Source organism: Mugil cephalus, chromosome 7 (assembly GCF_022458985.1).
Source record: "Mugil cephalus isolate CIBA_MC_2020 chromosome 7, CIBA_Mcephalus_1.1, whole genome shotgun sequence".
Lineage (NCBI taxonomy): Eukaryota > Metazoa > Chordata > Actinopteri > Mugiliformes > Mugilidae > Mugil > Mugil cephalus.
The window spans coordinates 19,572,805-19,598,880 of record NC_061776.1 but is presented as its reverse complement, the minus strand read 5'-3'; the positions used below and the strand labels follow the sequence as shown (position 1 = coordinate 19,598,880).

The following is a 26,076-nucleotide window of genomic DNA, read 5'->3' as shown; positions in this document are numbered from 1 at the left end:
AGATTTTACTTTTTGCTACACTCTACTCAGCTTACTCTCAGGTTATAACAGGTTGGATCACCCCTCTTAAAACACTGTTAATGTAAGTTTGATACAGGGGATAGTAGTAGTCACATACACATTCACAAAGTTACATTCTTCCATACCAGCCATAATAACCACGGTCTCTTCTGCATATAAAAGTTCACAAACACAACGACCATTATCATTGCAATGACAAACTGGAGGGCGACCAGATTATATTAAGACTTACTTAGTTGTGACAGATGTGGCCGTTTAATCTGAATCCCAGTGTCATGATGGTCGTGTCGGCTGCAGCAGCTGTTCAGCACCGTGGACAGCTCCGGGCTTCCTCACCCCGTATGCAGAGCTTCAGGTCTGGACTCATCCTGCAGCGTCTGATCTGCTTGGTCAGGGGCTTTAAGGTCTCCTCACTTCTCCTCCGCCCCACTTCCCCGACTCCCTCCCTCCCTGCCCACTTACGACTGCCCCTGAATAGACTACACACATAAAATGATCTTTTTGTTTGTGTGAGAAAAGCACCGTGAGACATGCGTGACTTTTCCATTATGTAAGAGGACTGTGTGTGGAATGGACAGAAAATATACAGCAGATAGAAACCCAATGACTGTTTATCCGTTTTACTGTGATTTACTCACAAAGTGATATGACAGAAGGTGTAAGAAAAAAAATCTAACAACATAAAATCCATTCCTCTGCATATTCTCATTTACTTTTCTTTTTGTTAGATTTATTAGTACAAATGTGAGACAATCTTGCAAATACATTTTAATAAAACCAAAAACTACTTAAATTCAAACAACCTGTTTGGACGTAAAACATCAAATAAATAAAATAAAATATAATCAGACCCATAAGAAACTTTGTGCTGTCTTTGTATAATGTTGTGGGGACTGTATTGCAACAACATTTCTTGTTCTGGTTTAAAGTATAGAGTACATACCAAAATAATTACTTGTGAGCCCCTTGACAACCAATCACGTTTGCTGTGCTGAACATACTTTTAGTGATTCGAGTCAATTTAAGCATAAAAAATACCCACCAGGCCCATCCACAGACCCTTATAAATTTAAAGGCCCCTTTCCTCACAGGTTTGTGTCCAACTAATGCACCTAATTTAGGGTTGAAAACATGCTTTTCCCATACAAATATTATGATGATGTTTTTGGACATCCAGGTAAATCCTAATGATAGTTTATCCCTTTAACTTTAAATAAATAAAAATATGCATTCTTTGTTAATGTGGTGTAGATTTTCTTTGAGAATATTAAACTGTACAAATTGGTCCGATTACAATTTAAAAATCCAAGTTTTGCTGAGCTGCAAGAAATTACATGAGCAGAAGAGGTGGCACTACCTGCTGTGGCTATAAGCTCCAGATAAGCTCCAGATTCTCACTGAGCGAAGTAATTAATTGACACAATTAAAACTCCACAAACACCGGGACAGATTGTAGTCATTACACATCCAGTCCTCCCCTGCCGGTGGCCACATGGGCTCTCCCCTGTAGGTTTAATTAATAGTCAAGTAACACTGCCCTGAAGGGGTTCATAATCTAATAACATCAAGCAGTGCTCAAGCAGGCCGCTCACTGTGCTCGTAATTGGTAAGAAGTTACGAAATCCAAATTTTCCGTGGTTGCTTTTATTGTGGGTATATGGTACAAAGACCCATGAGTCTGGTTTGAGGTGGGAAGACCCTCATCTCAACTGGGGATCAAACTAAAGCTGATATTACACAGATAGGAAATAGATCATATAGTATAAGTACATGTAAAGGTTTCCATTAAAGGGATTAAATAACGTTGAAAGTGTTGGGGAAATTACATCATTAGATAAAACTACTTCTAACTAGAATAAGCACAAATGCAAATATATAAACAAGCTGCATGAGTCTAGTGACATTTAAATACTGAATAACATTTTATGTAATGGTGTAGTAGACGTTGGCAGCCTTTTTAGTATGTAGGTTAAAGCACAGCTTGGTGAATACATGCTAGTGTGTCTCTGTAAGAGTCATTGTTTACAGTATGTTCACTGCCTCCAAGATCCTTTCAGCTGTATTTTTTTGTGCATTCAGTCCTATTCATTGATGTACAATGAGTGTACTGGTTGCTCAGGGGTATTTTTACACATGGATGCTCTCACTATGTCCTGTGATGTAAAGGGTTTCCAACATCTGAAAGTACGCTGCAGAAACTTGATGCTACCATTAACTGGCAGTCATTGATTCAGTTTTTGAAGCTTAAGGTTTACGGGCGTCCACTCTTCAAGTGCAGCCTAGAAAAGCTTGTAGGCTTTGGAGGACTGAGAGAGGTTAGTTAGTATGAAGTTATTCATCATAACAGACAGCTGTGGGATAAGGTCCCCTATATATGGGACCTGTGTGTGAATCTACAGGCATGTGTTATTTAAAGCCTGATCTATCATCCCTGTACTACCTAATCCATAAGTTTATCAACCGCAGTCAATGGTCGGATCCATGGGCTATCTATCAAGCATGTCAGGTTTTAAAATGAGAAAACAAAAGACACACACACACACACACACACACACACACACACACACACACACACACACACACACACACACACACACACACACACACCGCGAACAGCTTAATTTTCCTTTGTGAGCACAAACACACGATGTGTTCAGAGCAAGACTGGACAAAGCAAATCATAACACACCACTCTTTATTCAGCAGGCCGCCGCATGACTGGACAGGAGTATAAAAACTCATGAATATATTTTTCTTTGGTCAACTCAAAAAACAAAAAGTGTACGGACGTGTATATGCACTATAGACAGTTTCTTATAATCATGGGGAAATGTGGCAGCAAGTGAGTCACTTTTCAAGCCTTTTCTTAAACCGTGTACCGGATACCGTTTCCCAGTTTAACAGCCGGATCTGTTTTCATTTAGTGTAAACAACTTAGAAATGTATTCGAATTTATCTTTATTCTAAATAACTACAAAGATTAATTTATAAATTTGATAATAATGGCTTAACTTGATGCCGCTCTTACAGCTTAATGGCTGGCACATATATGACTTCATCTACAGTAAATATTAAAGAAACATGACTAAATCTGCAAAACCATATAAACAGAGACATGTGTCACACATTGGGCTTTACAAGCAGTGAAAAGCTTCTCCTGATGGTGGTGCCAGACAAAACGCTTAGTGATCAATGAAACAGAAAGACTTGAGCTTTTGGCAAATGATATTTAAAAATGGAAAAAAAAAAAAAAAAAATGTACATACACATTTGTTGGGAACCATAAATATCTATACGGACAAAATGACACTGTCAGCTTTAAACTGTGCTGCTCCTGGTACGTTTCATTGTTGCCCCTAGAAGTGACACAAATACAGCCGCAGAATGTTTCTTCTTAACGCACGAGAATACACAGAGAACTTGTGGCCATCCAGACATTCATCCAGAGCTCAGCTGAATAAACCTGAAGCAGCATTATCGTACAGTCATAACGTGTTCAATCTTCACTGATGTGGGAAGAGGTCCACGTCGTCACTCAGTATGAATGTCAATAATAACAACAGCACAACAATACAATTGGTGCAACACTCATTCAAGTTTTCATCTTGACAAGTTACCACAAACGTAAACCAAACAGTTCAATAAGACAAAAAGATGAAAGTTGTGCAAATGATCCTCAAACACTGAAGCTGCTCTGATGAAGGATAGTTGGATGTGGTCCCATGTCGGCTTATTCAGAAGTAATATTCTGCATTGGACACGAGGTATGAAGTTATATAAATATGTAGATGTGATCCTAATTCTGAACACACTGCAACGTGAGGCAACGCATGCTCTATTTCAAAATGCACAGCGAAGAAACATAAGCATAAACCGTCTCTTTTCACAACAGCAGATATGACAGGACGGAGTTGAACAAACAAATCTTGACATCCTATGTTTGACGTTTAAATCTTCACCTTATTTTTCATTTGTTTAGCTTTTGATGGGTTTGAGATGTAAAAAACCATCAAACAAGACAGAAACCACCACAGCTGAATGTTAAAGTCAGAGAATTCAGTTCATCTGATCATAAGTTCTGTCCGATAAAAGTCTCCACGGCTCCTGTTTAAACTTGGGGTCATTTTGAAAGTAGTTGTCTCATCGAGGAGAAATCAAGGCCTAAAATGAAGCATGCCTTAAAGCCAGTCTGCTTTGACTGCCTCAGGTACGTTGGCTGCTGCTCGTTGTACGCTGTTAATGGTGTGTGACACATGTCTAATTGAAAAAAGACGGCTATTTTTTACAGTGCTTATGTTAATGTGACCTGAAGGAAAATTTTAATCATCAAGTCTTTTTTTCTCTTTCTCTTTTTTAACACCTGTAACAACTAATAATGATTGTGTTTTGGTCTCTGAGTACAAGTGACCTTTTGTTAATACTGAACCTGAATACATCCTGTTTTAGCACAGAGACTTCTGCTCCCACTGTGTACACGGCTTCACGCCAGTGTCTACATTTTCGGCTTCCCAGCATTTGACAAAGGTGGGGGCAAGAATTAATCCTGGTTAAGGCTCTGAAACACACAGGTGATATCTGACTTTTTTCCATTGGGATTTTGTAGCATTTTGACAAACAATACTTATGGATGGACCACAGGATGGAAAATGCGGGCTCCTACTGGCGTGTTCCAGGTGAATGTTTAGATATTATATTCCCACACCAATCAGCCCAAACACTGAGCCAACTAGTGTGAGAGACTAAACACGTAACTGGAAGCAAAGATTCAAGTGAATACGTTATATCTGAATGTATACTTTTCTGCCGGAGGGTGGTCATATATGTACACGTGCACATAAATCCTCTGGGTTCCGATGGGAAAAGGGAGCATGTGCAAATAGTTTCTGGCATGGCAGCAGAGTTTCACTCTGCCCTCATAAGTTAATATATATACGATGTGCAGGTATTCCAGGTACATCTCGGTATTTTCTGCATTCAGTTTTTGTGTCCCAGGTGAACCTTTGCACCTGTGTTCCTCCTCCTCCTCCTCCTCCTCCTCCTCTTAGAGGACCTGCTCAGTGCTGGAGGCAGAGATGTCCAGGAGTCTCCATGCTGCGTTGGGGTTCAGCTCTTCCTGGTCACGACACAACGCCCAAACATACATCATCCTCATAACCTTCTCCTGTTGAAGGGAGAGAAGAGCACAGGGTCAGTTCTGGAGAGACAGTATAGAGAGGCTGGAGGGCTCTTCTAGACTTAAGTTCATATTACAGAACTAAAGCAACCAACAACCTGGATGAAATATGTTAATATCTTAGAGACGTTTAACATTGTCAGTAGATTTTAAACCTTAGTGGATTAGATAAGTCAAAATCAAACCTGTCAACGTCAAAAACAAAGACTGGTGCAAACGTGACTTGCTGCTGATTTCACTCAGTTTACTTCTCTGATTGTATCTATTAGATTCACTATTCTGGTGATACAGCCGTGAGTTGACTGACCGGGTCTCCCTCGACAATATCTCCTTTGGGGCCACGGATCACCATGACGACCTGAGCCTGGAAGGTGATGATCAGCACGGGACCCTGGTCCATCATCTTACCCATGGCAAGCTAACAGGGGGAGACAACAACCAAGCAGATGACATGAGAAAAAATAAATAAGTTGTTTGTCACATTCTGCAGCAACAGGATTTAAAAGTAAAGAAAAAGTAAAGAACAAAGAGAGAAAAACAAAGAAGATAAAAGAGTTGCTATTTTGGGAATCCGTTGTAATACAGCGTAACACCAGGTGGATGATGGTTAATGTGAAGGAGTGAAAAAACTTACATCTATGTTATCAATGTCCAGGATTTTAGACTGGAAGAGAAGTCCCAGAGCTCTGGCCTGTTGGATAGGATGAGCCAGCTGACTGTACGTCTGAAGACAGATGTATGAAAAGTTACACTTAACACACTGTTCACCTGTCAGTCGACTGATCAACATATTAGTTCTTTATGATGGTTCCTATTTCTGAAAAGTTATGAAAACAAATTAGACAGAAAGACATGGAAACTGACGTAACGTGCCTAAAATCATGTGGAACGCAAATACACAATCTACAGTATAAAAAGGCAAATGTGCAGTTTCTGTATTCACATGAGTGACTTACATGTTGTGATCTGACAACTGTTTCATTTTTACGTGTTTTACAGCCAAAAACACCTGATTGCAGTATGTTTAGAAATCATTCCTGGAGTATGACCAGGGCTCAACAACTGACTAGGTGATGAGGTCGAGGTGATTTTGTGAAACTTACAGCTTCATAGCACCAGTCCTTCAACACATCCAGCTCTCCACGGATCATAGCCTGCAGAAAGGACGGAGACCCAGAGTCAGTGGTGGTTCACGACATCACACAGCTATTTCATAAGAACTCATTCCATAAGTTTAGACTTACACAATAATAAGTCAATGCCAGCTTTTTGAGTAGTCCAAATCACAACAGATTTTTGTCTATTAAATATCATGTGATTGGGACATCCGCGGTTTAGCTCCTGGATGTCCTTTACATTTCATGTGAGAGCTTAACCTGGTCAACTCTAACTGGACAAGTCAAAACTTAATTTACTGAATATGATCTATGCTGGAGCTCAGTGGTTAATGAGGTGAGGCCTTCATCGGTAACTCTGTTATTAGCCTCCTCTGTAAATGATTGCTCAGGTATTGAGCAGAGAGAAGAGCGTGAAAGAGGAAACAGTCGTTTACCTCCAGTATGTTAGGAATGATATCTTTCTCGCACTGTTTAAGAAAAGAGTCTTTGTCAAAGTTGGGGTCTGCCTTCACAATCTCTGTCAGGACTTCTGACATTTCGGTTTTAGAGAAAAGACCACCTGGAAACAAACAATAAACAACATCAGCAGCAGCAACAAAGAGATGCCACACAGTATGAGGGGTGGAATATGTTATGTTTTAACATATTCCATATAAGGAAACATGATTCCAAGTTTTCCTTCTTTCCTTCCAGCACTTCGGACATGATAATCACATAGAAGGAGGTGGCGGTCACAAATAGCTGCTTAATCAAAAGTTGGCTATGGTGGAGCTTTACCTAGAAAGTCAGTGACTCTGTCAGTCACAAGTCTGGATGCTCTGATGAGGGAATTGTCACTTTCGTCATACTTCATCTTCATCTCAAAGAATCCTGCCAGAAATGAAAGGGAAAATGCTTGAGGATACATTATTTGAATATAGTATTTCTACTTATAGTAGAAATTAGCGAATAAATCCAACAATTACACACTGAATCACTGAATACTTTTTTTAAGCAGACAACTGTAAGCGATCTGCTGCCACCTACTGCCTTTAAGGGCAACTACACATACTGTGGGTGGTTTATTGTGTACTTTCGACACCACAGTGTCTCAGCTAACGAAGCCAGAGGATTTACTTACTGTTGAAGACAATGTTATTGTCCTTGAAGTCCTTCCACTGCTGGTACCACTTTGAATCCTTGTGGAGAACAACACCCATATCCTCTCTGTGTCACAAAAAAAGCAAGAACACCACACATCATTTAAGAGGTGTACAAAGAAGAAGATAAGATAGAAGATAATCTTTTAAGACAGATGTGGTGAGAGTGCCAGCAGAGTTTACTCACTCATTAGCCTCAAACACTCTGGTGTCGCTCTCTGCTCCTTTAGATGAGAAGTCACTCCTCTTCCTCAGCTGAGAAGGAGCCCGGTAAGGCCCAGCGTCACCAACATCGATCTCTTTCTTCATAGTTTCCACACCCTGCAGAGTGGACAGCGATACTTTAATAGAGACGTAGTTAAGTTTAAGATCAAAGTGGACAGGACAATGGCATGTTTTAAAACTCCAAATCAGTTCAAATATATATTAGCTAACACTTTTTAACAAAAAATACTACAGTGCTACAATTTTACACCAACGCCAACTACAATGTAAAGATGAAGGTCACTTTATAAGATGCTCTTCCAGAGAAGCTGTTGAATGAAAGTATTTCCTCTGACCTGTGAGATGACCTTGAACGCATTGGTCTTGCCCAGTTTTTCTCCTCCTTTGGAGACGGACTCGGCAGAGTGCATGGCCGTCCTGGTCGCCTCTTCCACTCCTTCCTTGATCTTCTTCCCGATGTCAGTGCGAGTCACGCCCTCAAGGCCCTTTAGTGAAAATACTTTTGTCTTTAGTTTTCACAACTAAACACTGATATTTTTGACAACACTGCAACATCGATCAAGTGCGCTTTTATACATTATGTATTAAGAGAAACCATACAAGGTTGTTCAGCGTCTGTTTTCCTGCACACTTACCTCCTTCACGGTCTCTGATAGGGAGCCCAAAGTCTTCTTTAACACCTCTGAGGTCTTCACTGTTTCAGCCTCTATAGATTTCTAACGACGGAAAAAAAAAAACATCTCCACCATTCAAACTCATAATGATTCAAACTCCAAGAACAGTGAACTAAAATAATGATATAATAATGTAACATAATAACTGAGTCTAGTAATCCCATAATGTGTCCTTACATATTTCTTGCGGGCCTGCTGGAGGGCATCGGACTCCTCAAGCCTCTTGGCCTCCTCTCTGAACTTCTTTATGTTTTCCTTCATCTCCTGATTCTTATTCAGCTCCTGACGAAGGTTATCAACAAACTCTCCCAGAAATCCTTTCCGCCCTGAAGCATATCGCACCTGAAGAGAGACACAGAGAGTAGGAGCTTGATTGGGCAGACAGATGCATTGGCGAAAACTACGTTAAAGACAAACAATTGAGAAATACAATCAAACAAGTAAAACCAACCTCCAACTTAAGTCATGTAAGATCTTTAAAGTTACACAAACAGCTGATCATTTTTCATCATAATCATCAGTCACCTGAAGGTGAATGGGAGTGTGTACCTGCACAGCTGCAGCTGGACTCCTGTGTAATCTGTAAGCATCTGCTCTCCATACAGAGGAGACCAGAGGCCGGGACCAGAGGGCGAAGGCATTTCGGCCAATTAGCTGCAAAAGAGAGACAGTGTTAGACTGATGTTTCAGCACTGGAGAGATAAACAGCATTCCTCCATGAGACATCTCTCTCTCTCTCTCTTTTTTTTTTTATCCTGGAAGAGACCCAGAGATCTGCATTGGTTCTTCACTTTAGGCTCATAGGACCAAGATTGTGCTTAAAATGCGACAAAACATTGTCACATATCTTTATCTAAATAGGTAATACATTTGAAGTGTGGAAACCAACTGATGAGTTCAATTTAAAGATGTATTGCAATTGCAAACGTTTTGACAATTCTATACCTCATAGTTTTAGATATTAGTTACAAGTGTTTGTGCTGCTTATTTGTCTGCACATCTCTACTATTTCACCTCTATTATCTGGTTTCAGCTCTTGGTCTGTTTCATATAGTGTATCCTCTAACAGTACTGTAGAGGCACCATCCTTCCCAACTGCTGTTCTAGTATGTAATTAGAGTATTTGTACTGAAATGACAGCTGTCAGGTCACACAACATGATTAAATGCAATCAAATGGTCACACTTGTCGTTAAAACGTTGATATTTTATAATACATAGTCGCTGACAATGTACTCCACAGACTAGGTAAAACTAGGAGTTGATTTTAGCATTTGACAATGACACTAAAATGCAGAGAACATCTGGTGTACGTGTGATGCAACACGGCCTTTTATAACAGACATCTCGTGCTGTATCTGCATAAAAACATCCTAAAAACACCCTAAAATCATAACTGGAACAGAGTAGACTAATCACATGGCTAAGAGGACTAGTTCCCTTCACCAAATTAACTGGCGGAGAATAGAGAGCTGTAATGAAGGACATGAATGGTTGTCTAACCTCGTAGCACCGACACACGGAGGCTGCCATCTTGGTCTTCAAATGCGCCGAGAAGCACGTGCATCCTCACCGCAGAGGCTCGACCAATAGGAGAAGAGACGGTCATTAAGAGGCGGGGCGGAGGACCCGCCCCAAACCTACAGACCTGCTTTTATAACGACCCACTGGTTTGCTTAAAGAGAAAATAGAGCACTTGGAAACTTGAATAATATTAATAATAGTTTTTCATTGACACAATAGAATTATTTTAATATATATATATATTTTATATATCGAAATTGATTTAATTTGAATGCAGCTATGACTGATGAGTGTTCCAGTGTGCCACAATAATTATCAATTAAGAATATGGAGTCTTTTGACTTACTCATTGTTATTATTATTATTATTATTATTATTATTATTATTATTATTATTATTATTATTATTCAAAAGCACACATTTCAGGTTTTGACTGAAAACACAATCAGTCTGACAGAGCTAATATGTGCTTTGGGTTTGTGGTTACTTCCTGTTCATGGAGCATTTATTGGAGTATTTTTATCATCTGTGTCATATTTATGAAATATTTTTACGAAGGTCAGGCTCATTAGAACGTTTTAAAAAATTAAACATAAACCAATACACTTTATGTGACTTTTTATGTATCATATAAACAAGTTCTGACATATTTTCTTATGGGAAATATCCACTCCGTCTTCTTTTGTGTAATTACACACATTTGCTAATGAATTATAAAGAATTTGCTTCATTGTCAGAATATTTCAGTGGCTCTATCTTTATTATTGTTTTATGATGTATCCTTTATTAATTATAATGTTTCTTTATCATAATTTATTTTGAATATTTTTTTTTTCATTTCCACTCACATAAAACTACGTATAATCCAGATAATAAAGGTAAAAATAGATGTGACAGGTTAATAAAAGCAAACTCATCAAACAAACCACAATACAGAAGGAGAAAACAATAAACGAAAACAAAGGACAGCTAAGTTAACCTAATTGACATAATGTGTAACAGAAAAAACATACAAGAATTAAATGACATCATGAATTGGTTTCTACTAAAGAACGACATATCTCCACCCAAACTGCTCTGCAATATTTATTAATATAATATGGCCTTGGGTTCATTGCTACCTGATAAAGCTGAAGTTGTATTTTTGCTGTGAATGTTCTAATAATAACACACATACCCTGTCAGTCATCAAAAGATGTGACCCTAGTCTAAGGCTTCCTGAGCTTGTTTTCATTCAGGCCGTGTGTATGTGACTGTGAATGGTAGGTATCTGCTGGCATGTCAGTAGAGGGCGCCCCCGTCAGGCAGATATGTGAACCGCAGGGACTCCTCCCCTCCCTCTGCAGAGTTTCGGAGCTCTCCCTTTCTGCGGCCAGCTCGCCTTGACAGCTAACACTGGCGCAGAGTCTGAGCTCAAATCTTTACCATATTTCTTCTGGCAAATAGCGAAAATTTATACCCTGAATTTCCACGCATCCTCTTCCGGAGACAAGCGTTGGAGCGGCCTCGTCTAGAATGGGGAACCGAGACGATGAATACGATTTCTTGTTCAAAGGTAACAAAAAAAAAAAAAAAAAAAAAAAAAAGATGACTGCATTCCCCTTTACATAGGCTCACACCGACAAAGCTATGCTTTATTCATGCCTGTAAATCTATTGTTGTGCCATTTTCGCTGAGCAGTTGTGTGGCTTTTCAAAGGAGACATTTTTTTCTTTTTTTTTTATGAGAAACTGCCCGGATGATAGTCGGTTGCTGTTATTACAACATAATGCTGTCATTGTAACATTGCAACGCCTGCAGCTATATTTGTTGGTAAAGGATGTAACACCCTGACAGGGCTAAGCCTTTTTATTGTGATTATTTTTTAAAGTTTAATCATAGAGCAGGGTGAACAGTTTCCTCATTCACTGAATAACAGTTGATGTTTTCTCCTCTTTCTGATTAAAGGCCTCTAAGCCTCTATCTGTGCTGATCAATAAGATGAAGAGGTAGGCTACCCGGCCAGTTACTACTGACACTGCAAATGCAGCAGCTCGTAACTTCATGTTTATTGTGACAATCAATGGGCCTGGGAGATTGTCACTGAAGTCTGGAGCAGTACCAGACTCAGGTCCATGTTTATCTTTACTTGGATCCAGAAAGCCTCCCTTTGATCCTGATATCAGCTCCTGTGGCACATTAACATCCCGGGCCTGTAGAAGCCAAAAGGCCATTTAGATGTAACAAAGTATCCTCTGTGGGATGAATAGGGCATCTGCCGGAGGCGAGGGCTCTCTCTCTCCCTCCCTCCATCTCTCTCTTGTCTCTCTCTGCCCCGAGCCATCGTCTGTGTGCCCGGCCTGAAACAGGAAGGGCAAGGCGGCCTGAAACTGTCGATTCAGGTTTTGATGAAGCCTGTTATCAGCTTCCTGCAGCCCGGGCCGGCGTGATGTCGACGGGGACAAAGTTCGGCCCTGTTTCCTTTTGTCGAGGGAAGAAGGAAAACAAAAAGACTCCACCTCTGCTGCTGTTCACGGCACGGCGGCTCCCTCGGTCCAGTCCTGACTCAGTCTGAGCCTAATCAATCACTTTCCTTCACTGACTGATTCACCACAGCTTCAAACAAAACACGAACAACAGGGCCTGTTAATAATCCATTGAAGCCCAGTGACTTTGTGCTTATGGCATCTGCATTTATTTCTATGCACGTGTGACATTCCTGTTCCTACCTGTTGAGTGTTGAGTTCTAAATGAGGACTGAACACATTAAGATAAGATTAAAGCTTCACTATCTGAGTGCCATCAGGAAAATTCCAGCTGTTCATTTATAAGTGTCTAACCATGACTAATCTCTTGATCTGTGAGTGATCCAGTGTATACAATCTGTTACAAGTGTGATATAAAAACCGAAACTCATTACTACTCATTACTCCCAACTAAACGTCTCTCATAAGCATATAGTGCTTTTATTACTGTCTTTATTACTTGTTATGTAGGATAGGGTATGTATAGTTGCTTTTTGACTCACTCCCACTTTACAAACTGTTACCAAATGCTCCTCAGACTCTACTCATAATGGAAAAAATGACATTTCATTGACTGCATAATAGTACTTTGGCTTGAGGTATTTCAAACACCTTAGAGTTACATCATAAGGTTCTGTTGACTTAAGGTTTGCACTCCTACTTTTGCACTCCCACTTCTTCCATTACACATAACACGACAAACCATTGCCTCACCGCCTCCTATTTGTCTTTGCAGTTGTGTTAATTGGGGACTCGGGCGTAGGGAAGAGCAACCTGCTCTCTCGGTTCACGCGAAATGAGTTCAACCTCGAGAGCAAGAGCACCATCGGGGTGGAGTTTGCCACGCGCAGCATTCAGGTGGACGGCAAGACGATAAAGGCTCAGATCTGGGATACAGCGGGACAGGAGCGCTACAGAGCCATCACCTCAGCGTGAGTCTGTCCTTGTGTTGTGCAGATACTTCTGCATGTTACCCAACACCCCCTCAGTGTGGGGAAGTGCTTCAGCGGCGCAGTCACAACTGACACTCTATCCTCCAGACCAGAGCGAGACACGTAGTCGAGTTTAAAGAAGTGGATGCAAACACTGCTCGCTTAACAGTCAGATCTTCTCGAGCAAGGAAATGGTCCCGCTTAATGCCATAAAAACATAAGAGAATTTGATAAACTGCACGTGTAATTGTGCTTGTCGGTTCTGCAAGTCTAAAAATGAAGGTACTTGTGAAGGCATCTTCCCTACAAGGGACATTTTGTCGCTTTTGGCCATCTTCATTAGCTGGAGGAATTTATACATTTTCCTTTTTTTTTACGACCATTTAAAACACCTCTTCAAATTTAACTTAATGATGTTCAAGTCAGAGTAAGCGAGAAGAAAATGAGGACTTGCTGACAGTCCTTCCACTTCTACTAAGACGGAATAGATCTGAGATTTCACTGGTGAAATGTGTCTTTGCTCTCCAGGTACTACAGAGGAGCTGTGGGGGCGCTGCTAGTATACGACATAGCCAAACACCTGACCTATGAGAATGTGGAGCGCTGGCTGAAGGAGCTAAGGGATCATGCCGACAACAACATCGTCATCATGCTGGTTGGCAACAAGAGCGACCTGCGCCACCTCAGGGCCGTGCCTACAGACGAAGCCCGGGCCTTTGCAGGTACGGGAATTTACAAAAAGCACATTTAAACAGAAGTTTAAATTTTGGACTCCTTTTGGGGCCTGAGTTTAGAGCTTTTGTATAAAGTTACGTACAGGCATTTCTCTAGTGTGTTTACTGTTTTATAACATTTTAATACATTATATCATGGACACATCCTTTATGGATAAACTGATTACCCTTCCCAAACATTTCAGTCATGGTAGATTGGGCTTTAGTTGGAGGATGATAGCTAACAGCAAATGTATTTTCATTTTATTATAGCAAACTACTTTTGTTATGTGAAGATCAAAAAATTATTGGCCTTTCTTTTTCTTTTTTTTTTACATCATTCTGTGACCAACTGATCTGATTTCATGCTGCACAACATGGGCGTGTGAACACACAGACGAGGGAATGAGAAGCCTGTCGCCTGCAGCTCTTCATATAATAGATCACTGTGACTTCTGTCTCGCTCTATTACTCCCTGCAACACTTCTAACCCTAACCCAAAAAATGCCAATGATGACTGTTAAAGGCTCAATTTACTGACTTTCATTTGTTGTGACTCTTTAATAATCCAAGTCAACTTGTGTTTTGCCAGTTAAATGCTTTCAATGCGAAGCTGCAGCAGCAGGGTCATGTTTGGTTTTCATTTGTATCCATTCCATCCAACTTTCGAGACAGTATATCATACCAGGTATCTGTTCATAGACAAAATATTAACAGGGACCCATCACTGCATTGTGTTATGGAACGTCACCACAGACACTAATGACAGTATACACAGTAAAATTTGCAATACTTGCGTAAGTGGGGCACAGCCTCACTCACCAGAGTATTACCTCATTTGGAAATAGATTGTGTCAGATATTTATGAAAGAGAAAAACCCTTGAGACTGCCATTTTGCACAGGTTTGAATGAAAAAAAATGAATGAAAAATGGCCTTTAATGCACACATGGTGCACTTGGAAAGACAGAAACTGGAATTTCGCTATCTTAAAGGAGTCAGTAGTTGCGAGGACTGCATTTGCACCTTGATACAAATGTCAACTTGTATCACACAAAACCAAAGTGACTGCAGAACAGAGTTATTTTAGTAAGAGACTGTAATAATAAACGGTGCGCTTTTATCACTGACGAATTTATACCTTTCTTTCTTACTCCACAGAGAAGAACAATCTGTCATTCATAGAAACTTCGGCCTTGGACTCGACAAATGTTGAAGAAGCCTTCAAGAATATTCTAACAGGTAAACTTGTGAGCAGAGGCGCTATGTCAGACCTGAGGGCATAAATTAAAAGTCTGTTTTAAAATTACTGACATCAACGGAGGACAGCTATGAGCAGCTGCACTAGTAACCTTTGTGTAGCTTCCTCTTACTATGGGAAGTTCTGTTTAGTTTACAACAGTGTTAATTTTTTACAGAAGTATCAACCCGTGTAATGTCGTAGCCCTATTTTCACCTCTGGTTTTCAGTCTTTGTGGGCGTTTTTCTTCTTAACTGCTATTCCAGTGTAGCAACGTGCCAAGTGAGTGGGATGATTTTTCAGTTTTAGCCATCTCACTTGGTTGGAAAGGTCATCTTTTAAGGCAGAAGCAAGAACAAGCAAGAACTCTTTCAGTAAAAATAGCTGATCTGTTTTCCTTTCACTTTTCACAAACAGAAATATACCGCATCGTATCGCAGAAACAGATTGCCGAGCGGTCCGCCCACGACGAGTCCCCGGGAAACAACGTGGTGGACATCAGCGTGCCACCGACCACGGACGGCCAGAGGGGGAGCAAGCTGCAATGCTGTCAGAACCTGTAACTCCTGGAAGCTGTCTCTCCTCCCCTGGGTCAATTATTAGTTGAAATCAGTGTTGATATGCTTCCATGTGCCCAGAGTGCAGTGTTTTAGATCAGTGGAGTCAGTTCCATTATAATCCACGAACGATCAAAGAAGAGAAAGAATTGATTTCAAATTGTAATCCGACCCAGGTACAGTCTGCTACAGTTTAGTGCAAAAACAGGACGGATGGTACCACGTGAGCAGCTACCACAGTTAACCATGATAGTGTAGCAGAACAGCCTTGCCTCAGACCTTGTAAGCCTAGACCTTTCCCCGGTAGACAGCCGTTACCACACACTGGAGACCTGGGTTTCTAATCCCGCCTGTTTCAGTCGTACCAGCAGTCCTGTTTTTGGGCTTCTCTCCTCCCCGTTCAGTCATCATCTCAAAAGTGGTTGTGACGCTGCTGACGCTTATTTCATTTTGTGTAAAATATATTGTTTCGTTTTGATAGCTTGTCTGCTCACATACATTATATTAATGCCATGAAATTAAATTTTACAGTATTATTTTGCATCGTCCTTTTTTTTTTTTAGCATCACACACTAAAGGACATCCTGTATCAGTAGTTTGTTGCTGGGACTTCAGGTAAAGGTTGTGCTTCTTAGCATGCTGTCAATTTTTTTTTTAGTGCAGTGGCTCCCGGCCTAAGTGTTGAGCCCGTCCAAAAGGTCACAGGATAACAAAATGAATGGCTTACGAAAGAACAACATTTATGTTCCTTATGTGGACACTCGATAGAATCTTTGGCATTTTCCTTTGTAAACAGAGAGTAAATGTATCTTTCTGTCCCCATACAGCTATTTAAATTAAACAATGTGGAAGGTTAAGTGGTGGAACCACTAACAATACACTGAAATGTGACAAATAGCCCAACTAGACAATACTTCATTGCAAATCATTTATGTGTGGAAGGTAACTAGAAGTTACTTATGCAAAATAAGTGTAGTGTACTTTTGTCCTGAATGGTAGTGGAGTAGATTTATAAGTTAGTGTATTATGTACATACTCAGGCTACATCTACATCTAAAATCACCTCAGTAAGAGTGTAGTAACCGTCTATCACTGGTCATATTCATAGTGTACTCTGATCCTCCTAAGTTCTTAGAGCAAAAAAAAAAAAGGAAAAGCATGGCATTCACAAAAGAGGATCATAAGATCTCAGTGTATGAGTCTCACAGCGAGTGATCATTAGAGAGGTTTCCACCGCCTACATAATGATCATTAGGAGCTTCACCAAGCAAATCACATTTCACATTAGGAGTCCAGGAGTCCCTCATATTTTATTGCACAATAACCCAACTTTCCAGGAGATGCAGCAGGAAGACTACCATAACACAAAATACTTTGTTTAGCATGTGCTGCATACATCAATTGACACCTCAAAACACAGTTTTCTTTATACTTCACCAAGCACCAGCCTGCTGTCACATATCCGTATTTTCACATAGGTCATAAGTCTGTAATCTCCGAACACTGTATCTCCTCTTTTTAAAATTGCATCTCTTGTGATGTAAGACATTACTACTGGTCATTGCTAGGCAGCTCAGTCGATGAATGGTGCATTTACAAGTGGAGCAGGGCTGTTTGCTAATGCACTGTTATGACAACAGAAGAAACATCGTCCAATTATAGAATGTAAACACTTTTGACCACCTTCAATACTTTACCCATGTACATTACTGCACGCCCGTTTAACGGTTAGTGTTGTCTGGGCCAGTGATGATTTTAGTATACGGGACAACTGTGATAAATACATGGTTCCTCAGCTGCTGCCCAAACAGAGAAGTGATTTGATTTTCACTCTTCAGACAGCAATGACAAAGCTTTACCAGGATTAAAAAGGGTTCAGATTATAGACAAGGACACTGGTATGAGCAACGGTCACCCTCTACTTATCGAAGGAGAAGAAAAAAAAAAAAAAAAAAAAGTATCCACAGAAAGACTTTGTCAATCGTGTTTTTAGATTATTACCCTCCGCAGGGCTGTTGTCAACCCATTGTTCAAACACAGTTAAATACATTGTGAAGGATGACGGGGGAATTATAGGTAGTGAGTATGTTTCCTATTATACTGTAGTAGCATGCTCAATCAGTTATATCCTGCTACATTAGCTTGTGTCTTAGTATTTCATAAGTTTGTGTCACTGACGTTGAGTCAGGCTGGTCAGTCCATTGTCCATGTGTTCTGTCGTTCACATCCCAGCACTGGCTGTCCCGTGACAACGTTCATCAACAATGACTCCGGAATGAGTTCTTCCCGTAACCACTTCTTATGGTTGGCCAATACCGAAGAATTTACATCAAGTGCTTCAACAAAAAAAAAAAAAGAAAGAAAGAAAAGAAAGTAGCTCTCTCTCCTCTCAGAATGGTCCATACGAAGTGCAAAAGTTCATTAATATGATTAATTTTGTTTTTAGAGAGCGCTTCACTTTAAATATTCCTCTTGCCAAAGCTCTGCACTCATACGATCGTCTCATCAGTCATTTTCTTGGTCGACTTGGTCGGCACAGAGCGTTGGGTGGTGTGCGCTCCCTTCATGTCGGGCATGAGCAGGCGCACTTTCTGATTGGTCCTCCTCCACTCTGAGTACAACTGACAGTGATACCGAAAGGACACCTGAGATTGAATGAAATCAAAGTGGGGGGGGGGGGGGAGACGGAGGTGGCGAGGGAGCAAAAGACAGACGTTAATGAAACTGACACAAAGACATCTGAGACACAGTTGTACGGATGTAGCGCAGGAATTATCAGCAAGGGCTGCATGGCAGGTCCTCAAACCCTGTGACTCTTTGTCATTTTTAATGACACTTTTTCCTGAAGATTAAAGGATTATGTTTCCAAACAAGCTTTTTGACTCGCAGCATGGCCTATTTGGAAGAATATGACCCAGATAAATAAGTCTAGTAAAGGAAATGTGCAAAGCAAAGTCAGCTATGCATGTATGTGCAGGCATGTGGTTTCTATCCAACATTTGAACAAATGATTGCTCTGTGCCAGAGACTGACAAGCTGCACATGTCATCACGTCTCTCACTGCTTGACTTTAACAATGTTACTCAAGGTCATAGCCAGAAAAAAAAACAGTATCATTATTTCTACAATAATAAAGTGAAGAAAATAAATTTGTGAGTCTGGTTGTTTTTACTCTAATTTTTACACATTCATATTAAAAAGTAGTGAGTAGTGTGCTCATTACTCTGCTGGCTAGCACCTGTGCAGCACCCAGTGAGTGATTTGGGGGTCAAGTGCTTGCTTAAGAAATGTCAACAATGGCTGCAGAGTCCTTACAGCTGCAAATCAGCTTCTGTATCCATTAGTGCACCTCTGACCTCATTGTGGGAAAAAGCCAAAAGGGAGAAACAGAATCTCTAGGGTCACTAGGGTTTGTTCCGCACAGTTACAAAGCAATAACTTGGAAATGCAGTTTACCAGTGTCCAGAGGATGTAGATAGTGAAGAGGGCGATGGTGAGGGCAATGAGGCCAACAGCCTCGAGTCTGCTCTTCAGCTGCAAGTGGTCCTGGGCTCCCCTCAGACACAGCCACCCAGAGATAGCTGCCAGGGGCGTGATGAGAAGGAAGCAGGCCATGTCGCACAGCAGCGTGCGCTTCTCACTGCGAGGGCCTGGGTCCTTCAGCCACTGAAAGAGCAAAATAAAGAAATCTTATTGATGGTTGTGTCTCAGTTTAATGATGACTATTAGAGCAAACTCTGCAGACTTGAAGGTGCGAGCTACCTGCATTAACTTATTGATAATTCTGCTGTAAAAATAGTCTCAAGGGTGAGAGCTCTTCACGCAAGGTCAGACTCGTCAATATAATAATATGAGCAACTAATATGCTGAAGATGCTACTTATAGGTGCACACTCTGCACAGCTTACAATTGATTTAACAGACTGTTGCACTGATAATATCAGCACAAGGCTGGAGAATCAATTATCTTCCTCACTTTAAGCAAATTTATGTTGCTCATTTCTATCTCTTAACATAATATCAAGAAAAACAGGAAGTGTATTAACGCTCCTAAAAACCTCTCTGACCTGTGTGAGTGGTTGTGGTCGCCGTTCAATAGTGAACTCTGTGTGGCAAAGTTCACAGTAGCTGGTGTTGGAGGAGGACAGCCACTTCTCCAAGCAGCTCTTGTGCACTTTGCCAAGTGTACCAGTGCAGTCGCAGGGCGAGAGCAGAGTCTCCCCCCCAGCTCCCTCATGACAGATCCGACACATGCCCACATCACTGTGCAGAAAGACAGAACAGCGATGGAGATGATCAGTCAAATTCATTTTGGTTACAGCATATTCAGCGGTGGCCCCGTGTGCATTTCTCGTTCTTTTACCTCTGCAAGCTAACCGCTTTGACAACGGTGGAGAGTGGGCGGCCATCTTTAGCCGTAACCTTGGCAATGTACTGGGCCTGCGTAGTGGAGTCAGACTCCTCTGAATCCTTGGAGGCATCAGATTCAGCGTTCCCAGAATAATCACAAAGAGAGCCAGGTAGGTGGCAGCACCCGGGCGACGACATGGCTCATCTGAGGGTAACAGCGAAAAGAGGATGCGATCCAAAACTTGAGGTCCTACTCTCGTCCTCTCTCCTCCTCCGTCCACCTACAGAGCGATTGCTTGGTGGATGCTGTAAAGTAAACAAACAAGACACAAAGCATGTGTGACTTCAACTTCATAAGTACAACAAGCAAGCAGTCATGCAAGCCTCAAGATGCAAGATTATGCATCTCAGTGATGCCATGTTGATAAAACAGAGGATGACAGCCTATTAAGCTGCAAAAAGCTGGAGATAATGCACAATTCTGCTGCACAGCAATAAAAATCACAACATTCTTAATCACTAGTCCAAATTTAAAATTCACAATTTTCTGAAAAAAAAAAAAACTGAAAATGCTTAAAGACTCCATCTAGAACTTTTTAACTGGAGCCAAGAGTAGAATGTATTTTTACTCTGTGTAACAAAATCTTAATGATTAAGGGAGACGTGTCCGGCTCCACTAAAAGCAGGAATGCACCACACTGCAGAGAAAATGTTTGATTTTCAGGTAGACATTGGTGACACTGGGGGAGTGTGCACCTACCTGTCCCTGCAACATTATTCCCCAAATACGTGTGCTGTCCGCAGCGCAGGCTTTCACTATTACCTCAAATAGGACGCATTCAAATACAACAGTGTGCAAACGTACTGGTGCATTCAAAGCAAAATAAACCATGCAAGCCAATGTCACTGCATTACAGCGTAACGTCAGTAAACAAGGTATCACCTCTTTACATAAAGAGATCACACCGACTGCACGGACAGCATAGATTGACGTTGGCTACTCTTCTTATTCGACCATGGGGTAAAAATGAACCCCTGGCGTTAACATTTATGGCGATGTGTACATGATTGGCACAGAAGCGTTGATGTGTAACGGCCGATTAGGGCTAAATATGTCTGAATACAAGAACAGTAGGCACATAACTAGGACGATCAACAAGACGATATATAATGTCAATGCCGAAAGTATTAGAAACGAAATGTACGTTCGCGTAAATTTACTCACCCAACGGCCTCCCTTTTCTTTTCTCGCCTCGGCCTCGGCCCTGCGCTGGACAGACACAAGCTAGCTGTGCTAACTGGACAGTCCTAGCTACAAACTATGACATTGACATCTAAACAAAAGATGACGATACGGGGGGATACGAAAGACGACCATATGCGCTGTATCCTCTCCATGACTGGCAGCGTATCTCCCGCGGGCGTTTGTGTCAGAAAGGGCGAAGAGAAAGAGCTATTTCTGTCAAGACTGCCAGGCGCAGCTAACGCGGCTAATTGGCTAGCAACGGGCAAGCCTTCCCTCAGCTGTGCACTGGTCACGTGACACGATGCTGCCTTCATGGTTATTAGTAGTAATATTATGATCATAAACATTTTACACGCGGTAATCGATTAACTCGTCTTCTACACCCACTTATTCTCTTGATTAGAAGATTAGTAAATGTAGATAGTTGTTAACATAGAATGTATTCGTTGAGATTTTTGTGAACGTGTTATTTTACGGACGTCAGTAAACACGGGAGGCCTGTAAAAAGGATGATGACGTTGGTGTAAATAATTACTCTTCTCACTTGGCAAAATATGAACATAACTCATTTCAAAAGCGTAAAGTAACTTTAAACCATGTTTGATAGATTGGCACGTAAACATTTTTATGTAAAATTAGAATAACTCCAAACGTTTTGGTGATACAAACAATGCCTCAGCCCGTTTGCAACAGTAATTTACGAGGAGGTCATAAAGCGACTCAATAACAAACAAATATGAGCTCTTGGCTCTTGCGTGTATATTAATTTAAATGTCCCAGTTTCTTCTTCACGCGTAAATTTTTTAGCGAGTTAGAGACCGTTATCTCTCGGGTTAGTGAAACCTCAGCAGGAAGTTATACTACAAATAAAACCGCTAGGTGGTAGCATTTTGTTTCAACCCTCACAGTGTTTCCTGGTCCACTTGATAGTTGCTCTTGATACAAAGGTGAGGTCCAGACCTACAGTCGATGGTCCAGACAAGTCCAAAGGCGTTCAAAATGACTTCTATTTATCTACAGTATCTACAGTGCATGTGTACAGTGAAAACGTACGATAACCGTCCAAATGTTTAATACTAGTATGAAGTGTGTGGTACAAGTAAGTAGGCTACATTTGCTGTCAACACATCTGTGCAAAGAACAGCAGTTGAAAGTTGTAAATGAAACACTGGTGCATTTACTGCTATACTAATTAAAAAAATAAACAGCTTAACATTTACTCAGACTCAGACTCATACAGTACTGAGGAAAAGGTTCAGAAATATTTTTAGGCCAACTTTATTTACTTGTTTAATTTTTTTAAAATACTTAAATTTCATGTTACAATCCTACTCAATCACACTTAGTAGTCAAGTTGTGTACTGTTATTCGATTTACATTTAAATTCGATACATCAGTTAAACCAGACTTTTGCTCTGTGTACCCGATCGAACTGGAAGCTTGTTTTGATGAGCTGGGTCAATAATTGTTTTTAACGTTTCCCTTTTTAGCATCAACGACCCAAAAGTCAACTCAGTGACATTGAGAGGCAGGTAAAGCAAACATTTTGAAAAGTCCACTCGACCTAGATCAGGAGCAGCTAAAGCAACCGTCAGGCAGGTCTCGCTCCATTTCTCTGGGCCCTTTCAATCACTCTCGGACCAAAAGTAGGCATTTTGTTACTAGATGTACAAAATGACAATGATTAGATGCTAGATGCACAAAATGACAATGACCATGATACTGCTATCAAAATGTAGGCCCTCATAAATTCCTAAAATTGTCTTTGGTGTAATCTCAAAAAATAACATCTGTGTGTAATTTTTAACCTTTAGACAAACAGTATCTATTTCTGTCATATGACCCTGCCTAACCCTGCGCCCCCCTGTCTCATCCTTTTCATTCCCTTTGAACTCAAACACTGATAAAGAAAGGGTCCACTCGCACTGAGTGTGATTTCTGCACATTTCAGAGAGCAGGGATTGCCAGTCACTCTGAGCATGTCTCTCATTAGTCCTCCCACCCATCCGTTTGGCCAAAGTCCAGTGCAAATCATGAGATGCTACCTCTCTGCATGTGTGGGATATCATGAGACATGCGTTAGTGGACTTTAACATGGCCCAACACAGAGATGCACTCACAACTCATTTAAACGACGTAGTCTGGATATTGGGGCAGTTCATAGAGGGTAGCCATGATTTGAAATTGTATGTGTTATGTGTAACAGTACAATTCAGATGGGTGAGTTTTTCAGTTTTTGGAATTGCTACAGACTCATGATCCTTTTCTGCAGTCACAAAGAAAACATTTTTTCTGAGACAATGTTGAACCTTTTTGGACGACAGAGCAGTGAAAATGTCCTTGTCACAATAGTAACACTCGTGTTTCACCTCATCGTGAGTGTGCATCAACTGCTGCAGGCATTTAGTTTGTGCACGCCACAATGCTTTTCCTTCTCTTCATCTGCCAGGTCAAACACAAAAAGGTGCTTGTTGAATGTCTTAGTAAGAAGGACATACCGTAACTCTTAGAGACTAGACATATAGGTAATTAAGTTTTGAAGAGGGCCTTTGGCACACATGCTACACAGTCTATATATTTATCATCAGCATCACAGGGAGAAATGAGAAGAGAGTGACAGAGACGGACAGATTGCATAACTTATTAACAGCCTTTCGCTTTCAATAACAGAGTAATTAAGTTGCAGCACTTGCATCTCGTGACCGTTTGAACTGCAGGAGTTCACATGAGTAGTAAGCAGTAATTCGGTTACTCTCATTAACCCGTTGCGCTCTTGATCTTATGAGGACACTTGACTGTGCTGCCTTTATAGCACAAAAGGCTTATCTGAATAACTGCACTTCATGTAGTTTGAGTATTTGGTGAAATATCTGCCAACCATTCGCCACCCTGCAGTGTTTAAGTATGAGACATTGATCTGGATGTTCTGTGACTTTCAGCAGTGCAGACAGACCTTGGGATTTCTATAAATAACTAACAGCTAATTCAATTATTTCCTAAGGTTTATGTCCATCAGTTTGGGTCCATTTGCATGAGTGCTGATAATGGTATTGACTTGTGCCATCTCTTATTTCTTATACACTTCAGTAGAGTTCAGTGACACACTGGGATTTCATGACATTTTCCAGTGCAGTTCCCTGTGTTTGTTCATACGAGTGTTTTGGATGTTTTGGACTTTTGCCCTGTGCTGGCCATATGAATTTAAAGATACAAAGAGACCTGCAGCAAAAAGAAAAACATGAGCATCTTTAAACATTTGTTACATACAATAGTGAAGGTACTGTAAGTAATGCAGATTTTACCGATCAAAACTAAGCTCTATGAATTACATGAAGGTGCTGATGAATGGATCTGCACGAGCAAGTGTTTTTCGTTTGTATTGGTTTCATATAATATGTGATGACTAACTGAATCGAGAGCAATGACTGTGAAAAGAAAAATAATTTGTGCAAGCAGAATAGCTGACATGGTAATTACAAACAGCTTGTTACATTCATATTTTGTTTAAAAATCTAAATCTGAGGGCACCCTTTATACTGCTTAAGGGTAAGAGGCACACACCCACTTTCACCTGACGCCGAATCAACCCATCACTATCCATCGAAGACCTCTGTGTCATGAGATGCATATGACCTTGCTAATGTAGGACATAACATTGTTGGTTTTAATGCTGCAAATGTGAACAGTGAAACCACGCACATGACTCCAACTTCTCATAGTGTGCACCCAATTAAGAAGCGGTGTGGATTCGTTCAGCTCCTTTATTGAATCACAAATGGGCTCTTATGAGTGCAATCATCTGACCAGGTCTGAGAACAAAAAAAAAGAATCCAGGCATAGTTAGGATTGTCTGGATGGGGAAAAGAATCCAGCAGCATATACAATGTTACTGAAACAAGCCACAAAACATCATTTTGTCACAGTATACTGTAGATGGACTAGGCAGTTACCAAGTGAATTTATATTTGTAATTTTTGTAAATCCTTTCATTTGCAAGTTTTTACCAATTTCAACGCCTTAAACGGGACAACATGCTAAAAGCTGACTTCAAACTAGATTTGTGTCTAAGACGCTGGGTATGCTGAACCTTATTTGATTTCGATACCTGTTGAGAAAAACATCAATGTCCTTCAGTGACTGCCCTTTCATTGAACCTACAAATAGTTTTGCATTTGCATTTTAAGAGTTTTAACTACAGGATACAAGCGGTACCCTGTATGTTTCTGTTATGTAACAAAAACATATTTTCAATCGTCGTGTAAGGCAGGCTTTGAGATCCCACACTCGTATGAGATGGGAGAATGGTGGGCTTGTAATAATGTCACAAATCATGCTTGCGGGTAAACACCTTATAAGAGAAATGTTTCACAATTTTCAGCGAATGAATTTGACAGCAGTTTTATGGTGTAAAATTCGACGCACACGCCACATTATTTTGTACAGTGAAGGTCGAAGCTCAAAGAAAAGGAATATCCAAAACCGTGCATTATACGAATACACTAAAACATGTTAAAAGGGTATCAACCTACATGTAGGATGAACGCACCCAGAATGAAGACGGATGCACTGAGAAATGTCATGAAAATCCAGTGTGCCATCGAGTGTGCCATCGAGTGCCATGAAATGTCATGACCATCCAGTGTGCCATCGCTATTAAAGTATA

The 26,076-nt window shown here is 40.7% G+C and overlaps 3 protein-coding genes across 3 annotated transcripts; 1 reads left to right on the top strand and 2 right to left on the bottom strand.

Annotated features, from left to right (window-relative positions):
• Window positions 1-2,699: 2,699 nt before the first annotated feature.
• On the bottom strand, window positions 2,700-9,894 carry LOC125011379 (mitochondrial import inner membrane translocase subunit TIM44-like). The gene is made up of 13 exons (XM_047590572.1): window positions 9,853-9,894; window positions 8,900-9,004; window positions 8,528-8,692; window positions 8,312-8,392; window positions 8,012-8,161; window positions 7,639-7,772; window positions 7,433-7,518; window positions 7,090-7,182; window positions 6,747-6,871; window positions 6,298-6,348; window positions 5,829-5,918; window positions 5,502-5,612; window positions 2,700-5,182 (listed from the first exon to the last, which is right to left on the bottom strand). Exons 1-13 carry the CDS (start codon window positions 9,880-9,882, stop codon window positions 5,063-5,065), a joined length of 1,341 nt encoding a protein of 446 aa, XP_047446528.1. The 5' UTR covers window positions 9,883-9,894; the 3' UTR covers window positions 2,700-5,062.
• Window positions 9,895-11,209: 1,315 nt separating this feature from the next.
• LOC125010544 (ras-related protein Rab-11B-like) lies at window positions 11,210-16,354 on the top strand. The gene is made up of 5 exons (XM_047589250.1): window positions 11,210-11,428; window positions 13,114-13,309; window positions 13,838-14,031; window positions 15,183-15,263; window positions 15,679-16,354. Exons 1-5 carry the CDS (start codon window positions 11,389-11,391, stop codon window positions 15,822-15,824), a joined length of 657 nt encoding a protein of 218 aa, XP_047445206.1. The 5' UTR covers window positions 11,210-11,388; the 3' UTR covers window positions 15,825-16,354.
• A 755-nt stretch (window positions 16,355-17,109) lies between these two features.
• On the bottom strand, window positions 17,110-21,704 carry LOC125010543 (E3 ubiquitin-protein ligase MARCHF2-like). Its single transcript, XM_047589249.1, has 5 exons — window positions 21,393-21,704; window positions 20,181-20,473; window positions 19,885-20,080; window positions 19,275-19,484; window positions 17,110-18,463 (listed from the first exon to the last, which is right to left on the bottom strand). The coding sequence occupies exons 2-5, from the start codon at window positions 20,363-20,365 to the stop codon at window positions 18,308-18,310; spliced, it is 747 nt and encodes a 248-aa protein (XP_047445205.1). The 5' UTR covers window positions 20,366-20,473; window positions 21,393-21,704; the 3' UTR covers window positions 17,110-18,307.
• Window positions 21,705-26,076: the final 4,372 nt, after the last annotated feature.

Excerpts from the sequence above, each read along its gene's own strand:
- LOC125011379 (XM_047590572.1), bottom strand. The coding sequence starts at position 9,882 with ATGGCAGCCTCCGTGTGTCGGTGCTACGAG. Across the intron at positions 8,693-8,899 it reads GTCCAGCTGCAGCTGTGCAG|GTGCGATATGCTTCAGGGCG; the intron begins GTACACACTCCC and ends GTCTCTCTTCAG. Across the intron at positions 7,183-7,432 it reads CAATAACATTGTCTTCAACA|GATTCTTTGAGATGAAGATG; the intron begins GTAAGTAAATCC and ends CATTTCTGGCAG.
- LOC125010544 (XM_047589250.1), top strand. The coding sequence starts at position 11,389 with ATGGGGAACCGAGACGATGAATACGATTTCTTGTTCAAAG. Across the intron at positions 11,429-13,113 it reads ATACGATTTCTTGTTCAAAG|TTGTGTTAATTGGGGACTCG; the intron begins GTAACAAAAAAA and ends TTGTCTTTGCAG. Across the intron at positions 15,264-15,678 it reads CTTCAAGAATATTCTAACAG|AAATATACCGCATCGTATCG; the intron begins GTAAACTTGTGA and ends TTTCACAAACAG.
- LOC125010543 (XM_047589249.1), bottom strand. The coding sequence starts at position 20,365 with ATGTCGTCGCCCGGGTGCTGCCACCTACCTGGCTCTCTTTGTGATTAT. Across the intron at positions 20,081-20,180 it reads AAAGCGGTTAGCTTGCAGAG|TGATGTGGGCATGTGTCGGA; the intron begins GTAAAAGAACGA and ends CTTTCTGCACAG. Across the intron at positions 18,464-19,274 it reads TCTACATCCTCTGGACACTG|GTGTCCTTTCGGTATCACTG; the intron begins GTAAACTGCATT and ends ATTCAATCTCAG.